The following is a 22,538-nucleotide window of genomic DNA, read 5'->3' as shown; positions in this document are numbered from 1 at the left end:
AAGAGAGACCTGCAATGTTTCCTGTGCAGCTTGCTTCCTGCTGTTTATGCAGCCCAGGATCCTAACCCATGGAATGGTTCCACCCACATTTAGCATGAGTTTTCCTATCTCATGCTAGCCTAATTGAGACAGCCCCTCATAGACATGCCCAAGATTAGTTTCTAGAAAGATTCTACATCCTATCAAGCCAACAATAAATATAAATCATTACACTCTCTATGAATCGATATTTGTCAGCTTGTCAATGTATAGGCAACACCATCTGCATTGAAAAATGCATGATTTATAATAATTTCAGTCAAGAAATTAATTTTTGTCATCTAACAATATAACTAACTCTGTAGCTGTAATAAGACACCGGAAATGAAAAGATCAAACTTTCTCACTGAAAATTGCCCTGTACTGTACCATGCACACTGCATGACAGTGATTAGAATAACTATGAATTTTATTAACATTTTAAATTTTAATTTTTTTCATTTATTTATTCATGTGTAAGAGCATGATGTGTCACAACACATGTGTGGAGCTCAGAGGACAACTTGCAAGAATTTATCCTTTCACCAAGTGAGTTCCAGGGATCATCAGGCTTGGTAGCAGGTTCTTTACCGGTGTACCAGCCCAAATTTTATGAGTGTTTTGAGATTTATTAACTTGCAGTTCTATAAAAAGAAACATGTAAGTCAATTTTCTCTACAAACCATGTATGGAGGAGGCTTCCTGCAAATGCTGGCTGAATGGATTAATTACCTATTCTTTTTAGGTTAGGAGAATGCAACCTAATCCCCCAAAAGAAAATATTTTCTGTGTCTCCTAGAAACTGTTCACAACAACTACAGATGTTTTGCATTAGCAGCTTAATAAATGCCACTAGGGAAGACATGCTGTGATTAAATGGCCCCGAGTGATGTTTTCCATGAAAACTAGGTATCTCTGATCTACTTATTCCTTGTGTCTGCAAAGGCCTTGAGATGGTGGCCTCCATTTTCACTATACACAGTCGCAGAAGTGGAGGAAACTCAGCATCCTTTCCAGTTCTCATGTCATTTCGAAGCTCTGACTAAACATAACCAGGCATTTCCTTGAGAAAATGTAACTGCATGTTGCTCCCAGGAGAGAGCCAAGAGTTCATGCTAGTTATTAAATGCAGAGGCTAGGGAGAGGGCTCCGTTAGTCAAGTGCTTGCTGTGTAAGTGTAAGGACTTGAATTGTCTTATCCTGAGCACCTGCACAAAGAGCCAGTGAGGTGTGGTGGCACTCTCTTATAATCCCAGTTGCTGGAAGGCAGAAACAGGTGGATCTCTAAAATTTGCTAGGTATCCCAGCCTAATTAACAAGCCCTGGTTCTGAGAGCTCTGAGTGTAAAAGCTAGGTGGGCAGCCTCTGAGCAACAGCAGAAGTTGATCTCTGGCCTCTAGATGTGGAGACATGTGTTCATTTGCACTTAAACACACACACACACACACACACACACACACACACACACACACACACAATTAGTATAAAAACAATCGCTTCTGAGTAATTTCCTGAAATCATTATCTGGCAAGTTACTCTATACCTACTATGGTTCCTGTGCTGTCGAAGGTACCAGTTTATAGGAAAATAAATCACCAATCTAAATAATACTATATTTGAGTACTAAGGCATTTCCAAGTTCAATGTTCTGGACTTAGGCAAAAACTATCTCACATGTTCTAGGAAGAATTCTAACAATGACAGTTACGTGAAAAGCTTTTTACCTAACACTCTAACCAGAAAACTATTTTTTTTCACAGAACATGTTCATTTTCAATTAATTATTTGTGGCTTTCTATAATTACTAAAATACATTACTTATAAATACAGCAGGTGGTTTAATTTTAATTTTCTTCTCTTTCTTGCTTCATCATAAGAAAACTGAAGCTGGAGTTTATAACTAAAATATTAAATACTCAGATGGATGGATATTGCTTTAGGAATATATGGCTTTCATGGGCATAGCTGGCCTTGGACACTTGTTAACTTGGCTTGAACATTCATCATGATGGTCAACTTCCCACCTCCTCTTGTCCAGTGTACCCCCAAATCCTGGTGGTTCCCTCCTAGGTATCTCCTCAGCCCATCCACTCCCTCTCCTCTCTGAGTCCTCTAGCCCCGCCTTCACTGCCTCTCCCTGCTCTGCACATCTTTCTTTGCCTCTGTGATGGTCTTCTCCATGCTGCAGCATGACATCTGAGTACCACTCCCAGCTTGAACTGCATGCTCTGCAGAGGACATGTATTCTTTGCAACTCTGGTAATGGGAAAGTCTGAATTCTGGTCAGACTCCTCTTCCTGTCTTGACTTCCTGACTCTTCCCCTTACATTAGAGAGGAGGGATGAGTGCTAATCTGTCTTTTCTTATGACTCTCATCCTGAGATAGTAGACAGGTGAGTTTGCATGATAGAAAAAGGACATATCTGGCATTTCTTCTTATATGAGCATCAGTCCCATCATCAAGGTTCCAACATCATGAATTCTTCAAAATCTAGCTGTATCCCTGCTCTAGTAAGGGCTTCTATTGCTTTGGTAAAACACAATGACCAAAAGCAACTGGGACAGGAAAGGGTCCATTTCATCTTCTACTCCCACATAAGTAACTCCATCACTGAGGGAAGTCAGGGCAGGAACTCAAGTATTGCAGAAACTGATGCAGAGGCCATGGAGAAGTACTTGCTCTTCATGGCTTGTTCAGCCTGCTTTCGTATAGAACCCAGGACCACCAACCCAATGCTAGCACTACCCACAGTGAACTGGGACCTCCCATATCAACCATCCATTAAGAAAACACACTACAGGCTTGCCCACAGACCAATCTAGCTGGAACATTTTCTCAGTTGAGGTTCCCTCTTTCAAAATGACTCTAGCTTGTGTTAAATTGATGGGGGAAAAAAAAACTACCAGCATACTTCCCAATGCCCCATCTTGTGCTGCCATTCCAAGGGGAGTTAAGATTTCAACATATTAATATTTGGTTAATATAGACACTCAGTCCATAACATACAGCCATACAATTTTTAAAATTCTGAATTTGGTCAAATCATATCTCTTGATTAATAATTAATTGTAGACTCTAGAACATTGTACTCATTGGGACCTTTCCTTCTCTCTATTACCCATCATAGATGCTTCTTGCTAAATATGATCTAATTCCATAATTTTCTTTATTAGTTGTGTTTCTGAACTCTTTGGCTTTTGTGTATTCTTTTGTATTGCTACATTACTGCCTTGGTGCATTGATTCCTAATGACTTTCCAGATATCAGCAAACTTTAGTTCTTCTGAGGACTTGAGTGCTATGTGTGATTTTAGGAAAATTTCATAGATTTGTTGAGGGACCTTGAACATGATGTAAAACTCCCATAATGCTCAGTTTTCTTCTTGGAAAAGAAAGAACATAGGCTGGCAAAATGGCCATATTCCCAGGATGATATAACTCCCACCAGCCCCTTTATCAATATTTATCTTATTTGTGAGCTCATTTGATTACCAATGTTTCAACTAGTCAGAGTATGATAGTAGAGGATGTTCCACTCTACCAACCTGTGACTGTGTGCCCCTGCTACTAAGACTTACAGCTGCCTCCTCAACACATACATGCTGAATGAATTGAACTTTGGATTAGCTCCTTACCATAGTCTTCTCCTGCCTCATGGGAGTTTGTCATCTAGTCAATTACCTGAATTATTATGAAAGAACAGAATTGGAAGTGACCCTGCAAAGCATGGAATACACCCATTCCCACTTTATATAACTTCAAAACAACCATATTTTACTTGGTAGGATAAGAATATATTTTTTACCAATGTTGGAGTATAAAATGGATAAGGAAGTCAAGCTGAAAATGGGTGATAGGGAGCATGGCTGAATGATTGATTTTTGTCTCTTGCAAATCAGGAATGGAGAAACAGAACTAATGTCTAGTTCAGGATTTATCCAAGTTACTTTTCTGGGTTTTAAAAAGTTAGGTATAATGTTTATTGTTTCATTGTTTCCATCTATAATAAATGTTGCTTTCTGCTAGTTTGTCTCTTACAGGATTTATTTCCTAATGGTTTTATTCTGCCAATTGAATACAGTTGAGGGCTAGTATAGCAGCCACTTAGCATATTCAGGACCCTAGTTCCAATCCTTAGCGCCACAAAAATACAACACTGCAAAATTTCTTTCTGTATATATTCTAGAGTTCTTTGTTTCTCCAGAAGGCAAAGGAGATGGGCAAGGATAAAAGTCTGCTTAGAAGGTACCCCTGAGCTCTAATATTTAGCTCATCTCATTTTACAGTTGAGGAAATCAACACCTAGAGAGGTGGTATGCCATGTCTTACACCTTACACACCACAGAGGGAAGACTAGATCTCAGATCTCCTGACATGCAGGACTTCTCAAAGGCAAACTGTGGCAACCCTGAGCTCTGAACTTGAGTGTCCTTTCTGGAGAATCTGTTTCTGTTGCTATGGTAATAGTACATTCAAGATATTTTTTACAAGTGTACCCCCTATCTGAGTTAGTAGTGAAAAGAGCCATTGAGCTGGTCTTTATGGTGAATCAAGATACTTTAGATAGCTCCTGACACATGCTTTATAAGTTCCTGATTGATTGCATGGAATTAAGTTATTGGGCAGAGAACCAGCTAATGGAAACACATCGATGAAATCATTTTTGAGGGACATTAAATGGAACTTAAAATAAAGCTGAAATGGTTTTATGGATTTTTCAGTCAAACTGTTTATGAACATTTATTGCCTGTAAATTATATTGTGTCAAAAGAAAGAATCAGTAGGTATCGTTTCAATAGAAGCCTTTTTGAAATAATAAAATCAAGGATAATATATTACCCAAGAATGGGGAGAAGACAGGTTTGGGGATTTGTATCAGTGAAGGCTATCTGGAAAAGTAAGAAATGTGGAAATCAGAAACCTGGTAGGATTTGAAAATAAAAGGTCTTTTTTAAAAGTGTTAAGATTGTATCTCATTGCAGATACAAATTGGTTTGGGGAAGACGGGTAACTTGGGGCTTAAAGTACTCCTTGAGGATATGATCCTTGATTTTTGTTCTGACTCAGAGAAAGAAGACTAAGCACAGGGCAGACGAGTCTGCTGAGAGAGATCGTCCAGAGCATAGGAGAAGAACATTGGGTCTGGAACCCCAAACTCCTGAGCTCTGTGACTATAGAACAGTTTCCATGTCCCCAAGGTATAGATTGCACATTGATAAGGTACTCAGTCTCTTCACCATAGGCATGCATAACACCATAGCATGTGTGTTGAGGTCTGGAGACTTGTCCATGCATAGGGTCTCACTCTCTCCTGTGAGTTCCAAGATGAACTCAGGTGTTCAGCCTCACATGACAAGTGATTCACCAATGGGCCATTTTGCTAACCTATGTTCTTTCTTTTCTAAAAAGAAAACTGAGCATTGTGGGAGTTGTATGTCATGTTCAAGGTCCCTCTGCAAACTCATATCTTCCTCTAGAAATCTGGGTCTAAAGGCATGGCCTTTGGTGTGCAGGACATGCGGACCCCATGAGCAAAAGAACACAGGGGTTACTGGATTAGATGATGAGAGGTGAGGCATTAGATGATGAGGGTATCTTGCCTTTCCATGTCTTCCCACAGGAAGTCCCCTTTCCCACCCAAAGATATCCCTGTGGTGTTTGTTGCCTTGTTTTTCAGTAGGTGCTACATTCACCTGGATTAACTAGTTAGCAACACATCATTAATCAAAGCAAGTTAAAAGAGGGAGGACTTGTGGCTTACAACATGCAAAGGTTCAAAGTGTGGTCCTCCAGCTCTGTGTTCTCTGTGAGGCAGAACATGGCAGTAAGAGATGGGAGCAGAGGATGTGCACTACATGTCAGGCAGGAAGCAGAAGGAAACAGAGATATAAAAACCCAGTTAAAAAAAGACATAGCCTCCAACAGCATGTCCCCACCTCTACTTTCTTCAGCTTGGAGCCTTTTCTAAACCTTCTAAGACCTCCCAAAACACCGCCAATAGCTAGGGACAAAATATTCAACATATAAGCCTGGGGGAGGCATTTGATATTCAAACATTAATAGCCTACTATGTACAAAGCAAAGTGATAAAGTCCTGGATCTAAAAGTAGGCCAATAGTCAAATGCTCATGTGAATCTCTGCAGGTGCAGCCCTACAGATATGGTTATGAGACCCATGTGAATTCTAGCTGCAGTCTTTAGATAAGTGGTTACTTGGTATGGGAGGGGATTACAGTCCCTGACTACCTTTGACTTTAAAGAGGTGTGTTTATGTAGCCTTTACCATATTCCTTTATTACAGTGTTTTTTATTTTATAGGTAGAGTTAAAATAATATTTCGAATTGTGGTTTGTGACACTCTCTTAAAATATATGTTACCATGTAAGTATGGGATTTTATGACAGGAAATGAGTACTCACATAGGAATTGCAGCATCAGTCAGAAACCTGCCCAGTAACAGCCCAAAGAAGCTGCACCTACTTACACAGATCCTACTGACAAGTTGAAGAGATAGAATGTTGTCTATAAGATACATAAAAATGCTGGGTGGTATATGTTGGGTGACAATAAATGATGTAGCCATTTTATATACATATTGTGCTGAATGCCTACTGCTTGCCTTTGGTTATGTTGGGCAATGGGGATATGGCAAAGAGAAAGACATTCTCCTAGTTAGGGAACAGCAAAGGTATTTTTGGAACAGAGAAAACTGGCCCTGAATTCTGGGGTTCAGAGGAGACTATGTCCTTTTCATGCATCATTATTGTGCAAAGTGTTGAGATACCTCATCATGGTCACTTATTTCCCCCTTGGACTGGCTCAGAGGAGTGATAAAGACAAAAGCCATGAGCTTCAGATAAGTAGCTCATCCTTGAACTGAGTAAAGCCAGGTGTACAATTAAAGTAGCAGGTGAGTTTTGATTATCTTCCAAGGCTAATGAAGAAGCCAACCAAGCCAGGGTTTGACCGGGATAAAGAAACTGGTCAGATACTTGAAAGTCATTTTAAAAAGAAAATGCCATTCTTCAAGTTTTATTGATTAGTCTGATGTAATATAGCCTCTGTCCTACAGTGTATCCATATTGTATACCATCACTGTAGGGTTCAGATGTCTGATGAAATGAAGGTAGGGGTGTGTATGGCAGTAGACAAAACAGTAAGTGTCATGGTTGCAGTAACAGTCCACATAGTGAAGGCTGTCCACAGATAAGAACAGCTACCATATGTGTAAGCCAGACAAATAAGGCTGACTTTTTAAAAAATTTAATACTCTTTTTGCTTTTGTAGAATTCCAGATAGAAGAAAGAAGATTCAGCTAGAACTTAAATATACCAACAGTATAACCAAACTAACTCCTTCCCTTACAGACATATAGCAAAACTACAGTTAAAAGGAACATTGCTCTATCCCAGTAAGGAAAGTCCCCACTCAGTGATGTGGTTTCTTCAGTAAAGAAAGTGACCGGGGATGTGCCCAGGCCTCATGACATCACCATGTGACTCTATAGAGTTGTTTAATCCCTGGCAGTTCCACAGTTCTCAAGTACCACATGCTTCTCCAAGTATCCTAGCAATGCTGGAATGTGAAATTGACACTCATTGTGATGATTAATTTCTTTTGTCAATTTGATTGTGTAAAGAAGTTTCTAGAGTGTTAGACAGACATACTATGAGGACTTTCCAGAAAAGATTAACTGGTGGGAAAAAATATGAGCCACACCATCCTGGGGGCTAGGGGCTGAGACTGAATAAAAAATGGAAAAGGAAAAGGCCACCTGAATGCTGGCATCCCCTTTGTCTCTGCCACCTGAACTGCCCAGATATAAGCAAGCTCTATGAGGAACCATAACCTCAAACCATAAGCCAGGCACATCCAAATGTGCTCCAGGATACCTATGAATGTGGCCAAACACATGTGTAGACTAGATCATGTGTGGCAACATCATGTCCCAATATCAGAATGTTGGGTAGCCCTGTGTGAGCCAAACGTTTGGTCATACCAAAGAAGAAATTAATACATTCTTCAAAGCCAAATTTGCTGAATATTTAACAAAAGCTACATGATAGTCTAAAATCCAGTTCATTCTACACTTACACAAAAATACAATGTGGAAATCTCCAGGGCAAAATTAGTAATTTATGCATAACAAAACTTTGAACATTCTTATGTAATTTGCATAACAAGTTGTAGATTTCATTATGTGTATACTTCAACATGTTTGAAATTATTTGGAATCTTAAAAGGCAAGAACAATTTCAGTACTGTGGAAGTGCTCAGTGGGTAAAGTGCTTGTTATTGCAAACACAAGGACCTGAGTTTGGGTCCCTAGTACCTAAGTGAAAGGCAAACTTCGTGGCATACATCTGTAACTTCAGCACTGGGAGGTAGAGACAGATGGATCCCAGGGTTTGCAAGGTGGCCAGTCTGGCCACAACAACACTCTCCAAGTTCAGTGAGAGACCCTGTCTCAAAAAATAAGGTGGGGAGTCATTGAAGAAGACACCCACTGTCGACTCTAGTTTCTACATGAGCATGCATGCAAGAGCACACCTGAGCACATATATACACACACAGACAAACACACAAGAATATCTTTAGAGTGAGAAGGGTTGGAAATGACCCACACTTACTGTTTCTGCCCACTGAATGTGTCAATTTGAGGAGTCTGCTGCAGGGAATATGAGCAAGTACATATGATGGAATCTATAGGATGCATTCAAAATCATTAACTTAAAAGTTCCTGCTAATTAAGTCCTTCCTTCATTGGCTGTGTCCAATATGAGGTCAAAGCACTATTCCTAATTGTGCTTGCAACAGTCTGTTGCTGCTATTATAAGATTGAATATTTTTTTAGTTGCTGCTTAAGTAAATAAACAAGTTCATTTCTTTGGACACATCATTACACCAGGATGAATCTAAAATGAAGTAATAGTTACAAATTGGGACTTTCTAGGCAGTACAAACATGCAAGAGAGTTCTAGAAAGTTGAGCGTAAGTGAAAGATGCTGCACTTTCCTTAACGGCATCAAAATCATACACCAAAGGTGAAGTGCTTAACTTCTTCAAAGTACAGGATTCTGCCCCAGCTATGTTTAATTGAAAAGCTAATATCCAGGGCAATTGTTCCCAGTACAATGTAGGTTAAATGATTTGAAATCACTTAGGGAGCATAAAAATCAGATCATCACTACTTTTTATAGCTTGAGAGGTTCTGCTGATGTTGACAAGTAGTACAAATAAAGGCTGATAGCTCAAGCAAGAGCTGAACGTTGGGCTGGACAGATCAATGTTAATACTTAGCATAGATATATGTACTTCAAGTGATCTCTCCTAATGTTCCACTTGCACAGCTTTTTACAATCAGAATGCAGAACTTAATTTATAGGAAAAGCTTTAGCTTGACACCAGGCAAACACCACTCATATAATCCCATGTGACACAATTTGTACTGCATAAAAAAGCAGGGAAAGGGCCTCAGCTGCTGTATTCAAAATTTCCAGTCAGGTGACTATCAGTAGTTTATAAGAAACAAGAATTAAAACTTCCCATTTCAAGGCATCTTTTTAAAGATGGTTTCCTTTTTGAGGAAGAGGCTATCAATTTGAGAGTGAGGAGGGGGAACATGGGCGGGGCTCGAGGGAAGAAAAAGAAAAGGGATGTAATGTAATTATGCTTTAATTTAAATGTTTATTCCTTTGTTTTCTTTTTGGAAACCCAGGTGGACTTTTCCTCTTGGCCTCTCTCTGCTGTAACAGGAGTTGTCCCTAGTTTTTTCAAGGGTTTTTTGCAGGAATTGATTCAACACTGTCCTGTCTGAAGCCCTGAAGCTAGTGGCAATATGCATGCTCTCAGTGCTAATCAGTGTGCTGCAGATGCCCTGGGTGATGCCACATGCACAATGTCTATTTTGTCTTTTCTCTGTAGGAGCTGAAGGCACAGTCTTTCCAAAATCCATAGAAACACCTAATGTCAGAGCAGACCCCTTCAAGGAACTAAGGTAAGCGTCTAACTTCAATTTGCATTGATCAGTGGCTGTTTCCTGTCTGTGGTTGGCCAAGGACTCATTTTGAATAATTCTGACATTAATTAAAACTCATTTTGAAATATGTTAACTGGGAGAGATTCGAGAATTACTATAGACAGTGATAATTTTTTTCTTTTTTTTTTTCTTCATGAGTGCTTAAAAAATTGAAGGTCTGGAATGAGAAGTTGCTAACTATGTAAAGTTGATCGGTGATTAGATTTCAGGGTTGACATTATCTATTATCTATTTATTGCTTATTTCTAGGTTGCTACAAATCAATAGAATTAGAAAACGAATCACAATTGGTATTGATCAGCTGACCCAAAAGTATTATCTAAAAGAAGTTGGGTTTTAAACCCAATTCAAATGTTTCCCATGTAACAGAATGTCTAATACTTGACACCATATAATATTGTATAGTATCTATAGATATTCTTTGCACTAGTGTTGCTTTTCAATATCCATAAGTGTGGGTTTTAGCAAGGGAGGTATCTGAAATGCTGTGCATTGCTACCAACCATGTAATGAAAAAGAACAATGTACAGATGAATGGACATAGAGATATAGCCTAAAGACCATCCTAGGTGCTGACAGTCACGCAAGAGAAACACATTCAAAATGGTATGTTGGTATAAATCTAACTGTAGTTTCTATGGTAGGATTATAATCACCCAGTGTTTGGTAATTCTTTAACCTGACACCAATGGTGAATCACCAGAAGAGGACAGACAACACTGGCTAACTACTTCATAATAGACATCAACTGTAATCAGATACATCTGCATCACATAGGCTATATCTACTCTTTCTGCATGTATCTCCAGAGCTATACTTTGCTGAAATGGTCACAGCCACAGGGGAACCTGTATTCCCTTAACAGAAACACATTCTCAGTCATGAAAAATATATCACTTCATTCCCAAACCCCTAGCATTTCTTCAAAACTCCCTAAGGGTAATGGGAAATAGACTGAGAGAAAAGAGGAAAATTGTTAGGGAATGAGGACTAACAAATCTCACAAGAGCCAAGACATAGAATCAACTCACTTACTTGTGTCTTGATAGATGAATGGATAAAGAAAATGTGGCAGATGTGTAGTGTCACTGAATTTTGACTCAGAAACTATCAGGGAGAAGGGCTGTCTCTGGAGTTTTAGGAAGAACAATTCAGGGCTCCAGTTTTGGATAGCTAAGTCAGTGTTCTGGGAAAGGCATGGGAAATCTGAGCTTAGGCAGGCCATTGACTGTAGAGAAGGTGTGTGTAAACTGAACTGAAATGTCCGTAAAGTTAGAGTCCAGTCACCAAGTGATGTACATCCTGAGGCTTCGAGTGCAAAGGCATTGCCTTGTGGTTCTTGTTCTGCAGAGGCATCATGTGAAAGGCTCACATTTCAGGCAACAGTTGGCAGTTGGAGTCATGCCTAACTCTATGTCCTAATGGCTCCCTGACTCCATTTTGTAAAGTTCTATCAAAATTGCTTTTATAATAGTAATTGTTTTTTTGCAATACAAAAGCCATAAAAAAGGATGATGGCAACATGTGACAGCATGGATTAACTCAAGGGCATTACATTGAGTGAGATAAGACGGACACACAAAGACAAATAGTATGTGATCTCATTCATATGTTAAACCTAAAATAAGTAGATTGTATAGTGCAAAATGGAATGTTGGTAATTATAAGTAAGAAGGAGAAGAATGCTGGAGATTGGAAGAGCTTAGATAATGGGTACCAAATACAAATTATTCACATTACACTGAAATATGTTCTAATGTTATACTTTATACTGTGCAGTCTGGTGCTGTAACTCACATGTTTTATAAAGAACCAGAAAATATGAGTTCAAAGATTAACAACACAAAAAGTGACCATGTTTAAAGAGACACAAAGGTTAATTACCTTCATTAAATCATTATTATATCAAATTAGCATTTTCACCTCATAAACACATATAATTAAAACAAAACCATAGCAAAAGGGCATTTCTCAATACATCAGCCCATGCTGGAGACCTAGTTCATGGAGATAATAGGACAATGTTTGCTCTTTCCTTTCAAAACCTAAGAGAACTTGCATTAGAATACATACTCTCTAAAATTCCTGAGGAAATGAGAGTGTAGTACACCAACATAAAATTATGGGTGATAGTTTTGTTGTTTTTCATCAGTTTTCTTGTGGGAAGTTTTCTGTGGTTTAGAAGCTCTTCTGATTGGCCTGGTCACTTGGTGTCCCTTTCTTCTGTTCTTTCCTCTCTTTTTAAAGAACTGCCTGTCTTCCTTATTTATTTTAGGGTGATTTCTCTTTCTTCAGAAGACTTGTGCAATATATTTTGAGGTGAAATTTAGTGGATCTTTTTTCTGATAAATTAGAGAATTTAAGTGACTATTTCCCATATTGATTTTTGGATATTTGCTAAAGCCTAATTCTTTAAGCTATGTTAAGTCTTAAATGGCAGCACCTCATGTTTACCTAGCTTTTATACTTATATTATTTTTCAGAGGAAAAAATACTACTGTAAATTATAAATAGTCAATACAGAATCCTATTGAATGCAGATTTGTGACTGTTGGCCATATTATCTCAGAGGATCAGATAAATAAAGTTTATTTCCCATATTTAAAAAAAACATAGTCTGATCAAAAGCAACTTGGGGTGGAAAGGGTTTGTTTAGCTTACACTTTGATGACACAGTTCATCATTGAAGAAGTCAAGGTAGGAACTTGAACAAATAGTCATATCATATCAGATACCCATATCAAAACCCTTGCTGGTTTTCCCTCTAGCTCATTTGGATATGCTTACCTAACTTTTTATATAGTTCAGAGCCACCTACATGAGGAATGGTGCCACCCAGAATGGCGTGGACCTTCCTACAGCAATTAATCATCAAGGCAGTCCCTCATGGGCATTTCCACAGACCAGCCTGATTTACATAATTCCTCAACTGAGGGTTTCCTCTCAGATGACTCCAGGCTGTGTCAAGTTGACACTTAATGTTGACTAGGACAGGCACCGTAAAAATATTTCCATATGTTATTCTGACACTGTTCTTTTTTTTTTTTCCAAATCTTATAGCCTAAATCCAGTTGAAAATATAATTTAGCCTTTTCTTTTTTTTTGAGAATTCTTTCTCATTGGCATTATCTATTGTTGCAATGAAACACCATGACCAAAAAGCAAATTGGGGAGGAAAGGGTAAATTTGGCTTACACTTCCACATCATTGTTCATTGTTGAAGGAAGTCAGGACAAGAACTCAAAACAGGGCAGGATCCTGGAAGCAGGATCTGATGCAGATGCTATGGAGGGGTGCCGCTTATTGGCTTGCTCCTTCTGGCTTGCTTAACTTGCTTTCCTATAGAACCCAGGCCCACCAGCCCAGGGATGAGTCAACCTACCATGGGCTGGACCCACCTTCATTAATTACTAATTGAGAAAATGCCTTATAGCTAGATCTCATGGAAGCATTTCCTCAACTGAGGCTCCTTCCTCTCTGATGATTCTAGCTTGTGTCAAGTTGACACATTAAACCAGGCAGTACAGGCATCTTTTAGCATGACCAGCCTTTTGACATTGCAACATGACCTTGTCATCTGCAAAGTTTACACACCATAACAAAGCAGTCAGATTACAATGTAAGTGTGTGCTTATATATACATACACACACACATATATATATAGTTTTATATATATATATATATAGTTTTATTTATATATATATTACATTATCCTAACCTATTGTTTTAAAATAATTTTAAATTTAAACATGAGTTTTAAAGTATATACAGATCAATCTCTTTACTCACTATTCTCTGATGTCAACATCTTACAGTCCTATGATAACATGTTCTCTATTGAGATTTGCTTTAGGAGATGCAGTCATCTATCTCATGGATCAAGGATATGTTATTAAAACAGCTCTATAGATAGGAGCTGGTTGAGATGTAAGTGAATGGATCTTTAAGGTCCTCTGTGCAGTTAAATTGGGAAGTTTTGGAAATGGGGGTGCTTTTAAAGTAATAGACAAATTTTCCCAGTAATTATTAGTAAAGGGAAGCAAGTTGAGCCAGAAGGCCACAGACAACTTTGACCTGGAATTTCTTTAAAAAATAATCAACTTAAATATCCACAGTGCTCCTTCACCCAGATTATCAAACATGAGAAAATTGTACCTGTCTCCGCAAGCTTTTCCACTGGATTCTCTCCCCTGTCCTTGTTCTCGGCTGCTGCAGAGTTTGAGTTCTTTGGTTTATTTGTTTGCGTGCTTATTTGTTCATAAAAAGCAGTATTAAGACTGCTGTCATTTCTTCCTTAGATGCTCCCAGGAGAACTAGCTTCCTCAGTGCAGAGTTGTGGTTTATTGCTTTGCTCTTCCATGACCATGGTCCCTGCTTTGCAGTTTTTACTGAAAATATTTAGATGTAATCCCCGAGCTGAGCTTAAGTCCACAACAGAGGGCTGCTTCTCACTATACTGGTAAGGGCTACAATAGTCTAGGTAAGGAAGTTTGTGCATGTTGACTTTATCCTACAGGATAATTCTGGAATAGTGATACACTGCTCCAGGTCAGAAACTATACTCAAAAATGCACTAAGTGCTGAACCTGTCCCTTGAAATAAGAGAATTCACCTGGAATAGTAATTGGATTTTAATAAATTCACAACTCAGGGTGTGAATATGTTCAATGTTCCCTTGTTCAGATTCTTCTGATCTCAAGCTGTTCATGATCTGAAGTGGGAAATGGGCCCCTTGGCTTTGCATATGTATTTTCTGTGAGAACAGAGGCTGCCTTTGAGTGCCCACACTGCTCTGAGGGCTCCTTCTGACTGTGAAGCCTCCTTAGAGGATTGTGGCCTCATAGGATCAGGAATAAAAATCTGAAATCAGAGACACCAGGAATGAAAAAGTTCAAGGTGGAGACAAAGCTGTGTGGGTTGTGATATTTAGAAAACTTTAACTGGCCCCCACATCTTGGAAGAACCCTAAAAGCCCCTAAAAACCAAGAAGACAAACTTTATTTAAAAAAAAACAGCAAAAACTCTTCACATCTTATATCACATTTACTTAGAACAAGGAGGTTAACCCGATCATCCTCTCTCTGAAGATGAGAGACCATTTACAAAGTAATGGTTGAATAGTTACTAAGGAATCATGTACTGAACATTTAGAAAACAGGTGTGCATAAAATGATCGCTAAAATAGTTTTCAGTTAAGAGGGAATGCAACAGAAATATAACTCAAAATACAGTGTAACATGATAATTGCTAGGATTGAGGTATGAACCAAACTGGTAGAAACACAAAGAATGATAATATCTACCTAGGAACACTAGGTAAGGTTGCCCATAGCAAATGATACTCTGGTTGAGATATGCAGGTACAAAAGAGTCAATGACTTGCTTTTAAGATTGAAAGGGAATGGATGTCTCTAGCCACTTATTTTAAGGAGCAAATAACCCAACCAATTTCTGTAGCTCTCCACAACATTCCAGGGCATTTATTAAAATGTGATTTTTCCTTGTAGTGGATATGTTGCTTAATGAATTGTAGAAGCGATTTCAAATATGTTTGCAAAAGACTTGAAAGACTTTATTAAGTTGCTAAGGTAACACATCCCAGTTTGGGGATAAAAAATAATCTCAAGCATGTTGTACAACCACTAAGAAAGGATATTACTTTTAGTTTTTTGTTTTTTTTTTTAAATTTTCAAAATTAATGTTTATTTTATTCATTTTAATTCATTAGCCTTTGTTGATTTCATAGACCCTAGTGTGTGGACCTTTTGTGAGAGTGTGGAAGTCAAACTCACATGTCATCTGTGAGATAAAGTATTCTCTCTTTGCTGGAAAGGTGGTGGGAACTGGGAAGGTGACAGGAAACTCACTTCTTGCCATTTCCAAAGGGAAAGAAATACTCATTCAAGGAGTCCTAGGAATGTGAGGAGGAAAGCACAGGATGACTTTGAGTGCCCACACTGTGGCCCCCAAACTTTTACACAATAGTTTAAATGATGGAGGACAATTTCTGGATACCAAAATGGCTTTATGTATTCCTAGGTTCTGTTTTGAATCTTTTTCTTTTTCTTTTTCTTTTCTTTTTTTTTAATTTTTTTTTAAGGTTTACTTGTTTATTTAAAGATTTTTTTTTTTTCATTTTACATACTGCCCACTGTTCCCCCTCCCTCCCCTTTCCCTGCTCCCCTCCCACCCCCACCCACTCCTCCTAGGGGATAAAGCCTCCCTTGGGTATTCACATAGGCAGGCATACCAAGTTGGGGCAAGCCCAAGCCCCTCCCCTTTGCATCAAGGCAGAGTGAGGCAAGGCACCATAGGGAATGGGCTCTAAAAAAAAGCCAGTGCATGTGCTCAGGAGGAGTCCTGGTCCAATTGACAGGGGACTCACAAACTGATCAAGCCACATATCTGTCACCCTCATTCAAGGAGCCTAGTGCAGTCCCATGCAGGCTCCCCAGCTGTCAGTCAACAGTCTGGAGCTCCCACTAGCTTGGTTCAGCTGTCTCTGTGGTTTTTCCCATCATGATCTTGTCCCCTCTTGCTCTTATACTTCCTCCTCCCTCTCTTCAACTGAACTCCAGGAGCTTGGCCAAGTGCTTGGTGGTGGGTCTCTGCATCTGCTTCCATCAGTTGCTGCATGTAGGTTCTATGATGACAGTTAGTGTAGTCACCTATCTGAGTACAGGGGAAGGCTAGTTCAAGCACCTTCTCCACCACTGCTAGGAGTCTTAGCTGGGGACATCTTGTGTATTCCTGGGGATTTCACTAGCACCAGATTTCTCCCCATCCCCTTAATGGCTTATTCTGTCAAGAAATCTCTTTCATTGTTCTCTCTTGCTGTCTCTCCCCAAATTTGGCCATCTCAAGTCCTCATGTACCTACTCCCCATCCCCTCCTCTCTACTCCTTCCTCCCAGTTTACTCAAGAGCTCTTAATCCTTTCCCCTTCCTGGGATGATCCATGCATGTCCCTCTCAGGGTCCTCCTCTTTACTTGGGGTTGTGGGTTGTAGCCTGTTTATCCGTTGGCTTGCATCTAATATTCACTTATGAGTGATTACATACCATGTTGTGTTTGTCTTTCTGGGTCTTGGTTACATCACTCAGGATGATTTTTTTCCTAGTTCCATCCATTTGCCTACAGATTTCATGATGGCATTATTTTTTTTTACCGCTGTGTAATACTCCATTATGTAAATGTACCACATTTTCTTTATCCATTCTTCAGATGAGGGGCATCTAGGTTGTTTCCAGGTTCTTACTGTTGTGAATAGTGCTGCTTTGAAAATAGTCGAGCAAATGTTCTTGTGGTATGGTAGAGCATCTTTTGGGTATATATCCAAGAATAGTATTTCTGGGTCTTAAGGTAGATTGATTCCCAATTTTCTGAGATACCACCATACAGATTTCTAGAGTAGCTGTGAAAGATTGCACACCCACCAGCAGTGGAGGAGTGTTCCTCTTTCTCCACATCTTCTCCAACATAAGTTGTCATCAATGGTTTTAATCTTAGCCATTCTGGCAGATATAAGATGTCATTTTGATTTGTATTTCCCTAATGGCTAAGGATGTTGAACATTTCCTTAAATGTCTTTCAGCCATTTCAAATTCTTCTGTTTAGATCTGCACCCCATTTTTAATTGGATTATTTGATATTTTGATGTCTTGTTTCTTGATTTCTTTATATATTTTGGAGATCAGCCCTCTGTCAGATGTAGGCTTGGTAAAAAATCTTTTCCCATTCTGTAGGCTGTCGTTTGTATTATTGACTGTGTCCTTTGCCTTACAGAAGCTTCTCAGTTTCAGGAGGTCCCATTTATTAATTGTCACTCTCAGTGTCTGTGCTACTGGTGTTACATTTAGGAGATGGTCTCCTGTGCCAATGCATTCAAAGCTATTTCCCAGTTTCTCTTCTGTCAGGCTCAGTGTAACTGGATTTATGTTGAGGTCTTTAATCCATTTGGACTTTAGTTTTGTGCATGACAATAGATATGGATCTATTTTTGTTCTTCTACATATAGACATCCAGTTATACCAGCACCATTTGGTGAAGATGCTTTCCTTTTTCCATTGTACAGTTTTGGCTTCTTTGTCAAAAAATCAAGTGTTCATGGGTGTGGCAGGGTCTTCAATTTGATTCCATTGGTCCACATGTTGGTTTCTATGCTAATATCCAACTGTTTTTTATTACTATAAGTCTATAGTAGAGCTTTAGGTCAGGGATGGTGATGCCGCTGGAAGTTCCTTTATTGTACAGGATTGTTTTGGCTATCTTGGGCTTTTTTTTTTTTTCCATATGAAGTTGAGTATTGTCCTTTGCAGGTCTGAGAAGAATCACATTGGGATTTTGATGGGGATTGCATTGAATCTGTAGGTTGCTTTTGGTAAGGCTGCCATTTTTATTATATTGATCCTACCTATCCAAGAGTATGGGAGATCTTTCCATTTTCTGATATCTTCTTCAACTTCTTTCCTGAAAGACTTAAAATTCTTGTCATACAGGTCTTTTGCTTGTTTAATTAGAATTACTCCAAGATATTTTATGTTATTTGTGGCTATTGTAAAGTGTGACATTTCTCTAATTTTGTTCTCAGCCCATTTATCATAGGAGAGCTACTGATTTTTTTTTTTTTTTGAGTGAATCTTGTATCCTGGCACATTACTGAAGATGTTTATCAGCTATAGGAGTTCCCTGGAAGTTTGGGGTCACTTATTATATTATCATATCAATCTGCAAATAATGAAAGTTTGATTTCTTCCTTTCCAATTTGTATCCCCTTGACCTCCTTTTGTTGTCTTATAGCTCTAGCTAGAACTTTGAGTACTATATTGAGTAGGTATGGAGAGAGTAGATAGCCTTGTCTTATTCCTGATTTTAGTGGAATTGCTTTGAGTTTCTTTCCATTTAGTTTGATGTTGACTGTGACTTGCAATAGCCTTTATTATGTTTAGGTATGTTCCTTGTATCCCTGATCTCTCCAAGACCTTTATCATGAAGTGGTGTTGGATTTTGTTGAAGACTTTTTCAGCATCTAATGAGATGATCATGTATTTTTTTTTTATCTTTCAGTTTGTTTATACATTGAGTAACATTGACAGATTTTCTTTTGTTGAACCATCCCTGCATCTCTTGGATGAAGCCTACTTGGTCGTGGTGGATGATTTTTTTTATGTGTTCTTGGATTTGGTTTGCCAATATTTTATTGAGTATTTTTGTACCAATGTTCAGGAGGGAGATTGGCCTGTAGTTCTCTTTCCTAGTTGTGTCTTTGTGTGGTTTGGGTATCAGAGTAACTGTAGCCTTGTAAAAAGAGTTTGGCAATGTTTCTATTGTTCAAAACAATTTGAGGAGTATTGGTATTATCTCTTCTTTGAAAATCTGATAGAATTCTACCTTGAAACCATCTGGCCCTGGGCTTTTTTTTTGGTTGGGAGATTTTAATAACCACTTCTATTTCCTTAGGGGTTATTGGTCTATTTAAATTGTTTATCTGATCTTGATTTAATTTTGGTATGTGGTACCTACCCAGAAAATTGTCCATTTCTTTTAAATTTTCTTATTTTGTAGAGTACAGGTTTTTGAAGTATGACTAATGATTCTCCGGATTTCCTCAGGGTCTGTTATTATGTCCCCATTTTTGTTAATTTTGATATTCTCTTTTGCTTTTTGGTTAGTTTGGATAAGGATTTGTCTATCTTGTTGATTTTCTCAAAGAAACAACTCTTTGTTTCATTGATTCTTTGTATTGTTCTCTTTCTTTCTATTTTATTGATTTTAGCCCTCAATTTGATTATTTCCTGTCATCTGTTCCTCCTGGGTGAGTTTGCTTCTTTTTGTTCTAGAGCTTTCAGGTGTGCTGATTTCTCCAACTCCTTTATGTACGAATTTAGTGCTATGAACTTAACTCTTAGCACTGCTTTCATGGTGTCCCACAGGTTTGGGTATATTATGCATTAATTTTCATTGAATTCTAGGAAGTCTTTAATTTCTTTCTTTATTTCTTCCTTAACCCATTGATGATTCAATTGAGCATTCATTGTTCAGTTTCCATGAGCTTGTTTTTTTTTTATTTTTTTCCAAATATTATTAGTGTTCAGTGGATAGAACAGAAATCTTATAGGCATCTAGTACTTCCAGCATATCCTGGAACAGTTTATAGGTGGTGTGTGTGTATGTTTGTTTGTGTGTACTTGTTTTGTTTTTTATGCAAAATTGGAAAGCTAAAGTCCTTGGGAATGTGTAAGATTTAAAATGTCTATCATAGGGAAACAAGAATTCAACTAGGCTCACATAAGTTGACAAAAATAAATTGTTTTATTTTCTGTTGTCTGTGCCTGACTAAAATTAGATTGCCTTCCAGCACTTTATAAATCTAACGTACAAAGACAGTTTGACATAGCCTCAGGGTTCAGTTAACTACAGGGTGGGTATTCACCCTCCTCTAAGTCCTAATAGAAAACTATCAGATAATGACTTTTAGAACTGGAAAGGAGGAACAGAAGGAGAGAGGCAGATAATGAGCCTCTTAGCCGAGGATGTGTGGCATGTAGAGCAATACCACAGAATGTCATTAGATATGGAACTCTTAAGTTTTCTTCTTGAATATTTTGTAGACATCTTCCATAATTCACATCCTCCCTCCCTTAGCATCCACAGACTTAGACTGAAGTCTGTTTGTTTTGCATAGATGATACTCAGAACCATTTAGCCATAGAATATGATTTAAATGAGAAATTTAAGAAATATGCAAGTAGCACAACTAAGGTGGTTGGAAGGAACAGAGGCCATTACAAAGCATTAGTTGGATGCTTACCAAGGAGTCATGTAGTAAAGACTCAGACTGTGGAGTCAGAATGTTGTTCTGAATTTGGCCCCAGTGCCCGTGTGCATGATAAGTGCTGGTATAGCCTTTAAGTTCTCAAGCTTAAGTGACTAGAACACAGAAAAACTCAGAAAATACAAGGTCAAATCTGTTAGCTTTGGAGAGGAGGGATAGGCAGTTATGTATAATCAGGATGACAGCTCAGACTGGCGTTCCCAAAGTTTAACATTTTTTTTCTACCAGTAGAAGTTTCTATCAAATGATGGAGGCCAGGAATTATCTTTCAATTAAGTACAAAACAAGAAATTCAAGCAACTACTGTATTACGGTAAGTATTAACATTAGAGATAAATGGTTACCCTCCACTAACATTTATTGTTAAAAGACAATCTCATAAATTGGGCAATACCATTGTGTTGCTTTCATTTTCTCATTTTCTGGTCTTCATGTGGATACAGAAACAAATGGAACAAATTAAGGTAGTCGCATCCTCACCTTTGACCTACTTATCCTTTTAAAACTGTGGCAGAAGCCAGGTGTGATGCCATATATCTGTCATCACAGTGCTTGGGAGGCAGGAAGTTCACAGCAATTTTGAGGCCAACCTGGTCTATTTAGTGACTTAAGCTAGCCAGGGCTACAAAGGAAACCCTGTCTCCAAAATGATATTGTAAAGAATGCCAAGGGGTTTGTTCTTTGAGGATACTGCCCATATGTTCCATATCTATTTCCTCTCTGTGTTGGAGCCAGGGAAGGATATGTCAGCTGACATGGGAGAAATGAGGCCATAACATAGGGGAGGTAGTACTTGGAAAGAAATTGAAAGCCTGCCTCTTCTTCTGTCTGGTCAGTTGTGGGAAGATGATAACACATGTCACAAAAGCAAGGCTTAAAATAAATGACCACTCTTAATGATGGAGGAAATGGCTAATTAGATGGGTTTGGAGAAAAGTCAGCTGGCCCTGGTACTACATACCTTTAATTCCTGCACTTGGGAAGCAGAGGCAGGTGGATCTCTGTGAGTTCAAGGCCAGCCAGCCTGGTCTAATAGTAAGTTCTAGGCTAGCCAGGGATACAAATGGAAAAAGGAAAAGAGAAAAGTTACTGCAAAGCGTCATTGCCCTTCCTGAGACTGTAGGAGAAAGCCATAGAACAAGGTTCTCCCACAAATGGCCTCCCTGTGTTTCGTGTGGGTAGAGAGAAAATATTTTAAGTCTCTAGGAAAGGAGATGAGTTTTAGAAGGACCCACAGGAACCCCCTCTACCCCACCCCACTTTTTTTTCTGGTATTGCAGATCAACTCAGAGTCTCATATACACTAGGCAAGCATTCTAGCATTGAGTCCCATTCCAGCTGAGTCCCATTTGGGAATATAGTTGGTAACTGATGGCAGAAGTAGGCAGGCTTCCAGGAAGATTCCTTGAAATGAGGCTGATGGGTTAGCTTTCTAATCACCAGGCCATGTGACCTGTTAGAAACTAGAAGAAGGAATATTTATTTTCTTATAGTTTCCATCCATTGTGGCAGAGAGGGCATGGTAGAGATGAGCAGTTAATGGCTTGATGGCCAAGAAACAGAGGAAGAAAATGCAGGAATAAGCTAGAGCAATCTGTAGTCCCAAAGGACATACCTCACAGTTACCCACCTCTTCTACCTTGACCCC

The 22,538-nt window shown here is 38.7% G+C and overlaps 1 protein-coding gene across 5 annotated transcripts in view; it reads left to right on the top strand.

Annotated features, from left to right (window-relative positions):
• Positions 1-22,538, top strand: part of Sgcd (sarcoglycan delta) — a 952,204-nt gene that overhangs the window by 840,320 nt on the left and 89,346 nt on the right. For all 5 annotated transcript variants that reach the window (XM_036196810.1, XM_036196806.1, XM_036196808.1 and 2 more), the window contains one exon: positions 9,943-10,015. In XM_036196810.1, coding sequence (XP_036052703.1) covers positions 9,943-10,015 — 73 coding nt within the window. The remainder of the gene's footprint in view (positions 1-9,942; positions 10,016-22,538) is intronic.

This window comes from Onychomys torridus, chromosome 8, assembly GCF_903995425.1.
Source record: "Onychomys torridus chromosome 8, mOncTor1.1, whole genome shotgun sequence".
In the NCBI taxonomy this organism is placed as follows: Eukaryota; Metazoa; Chordata; class Mammalia; order Rodentia; family Cricetidae; genus Onychomys; species Onychomys torridus.
Note: the sequence above shows the minus strand (reverse complement) of the source record. Positions and strands in the feature narration are given on the sequence as shown.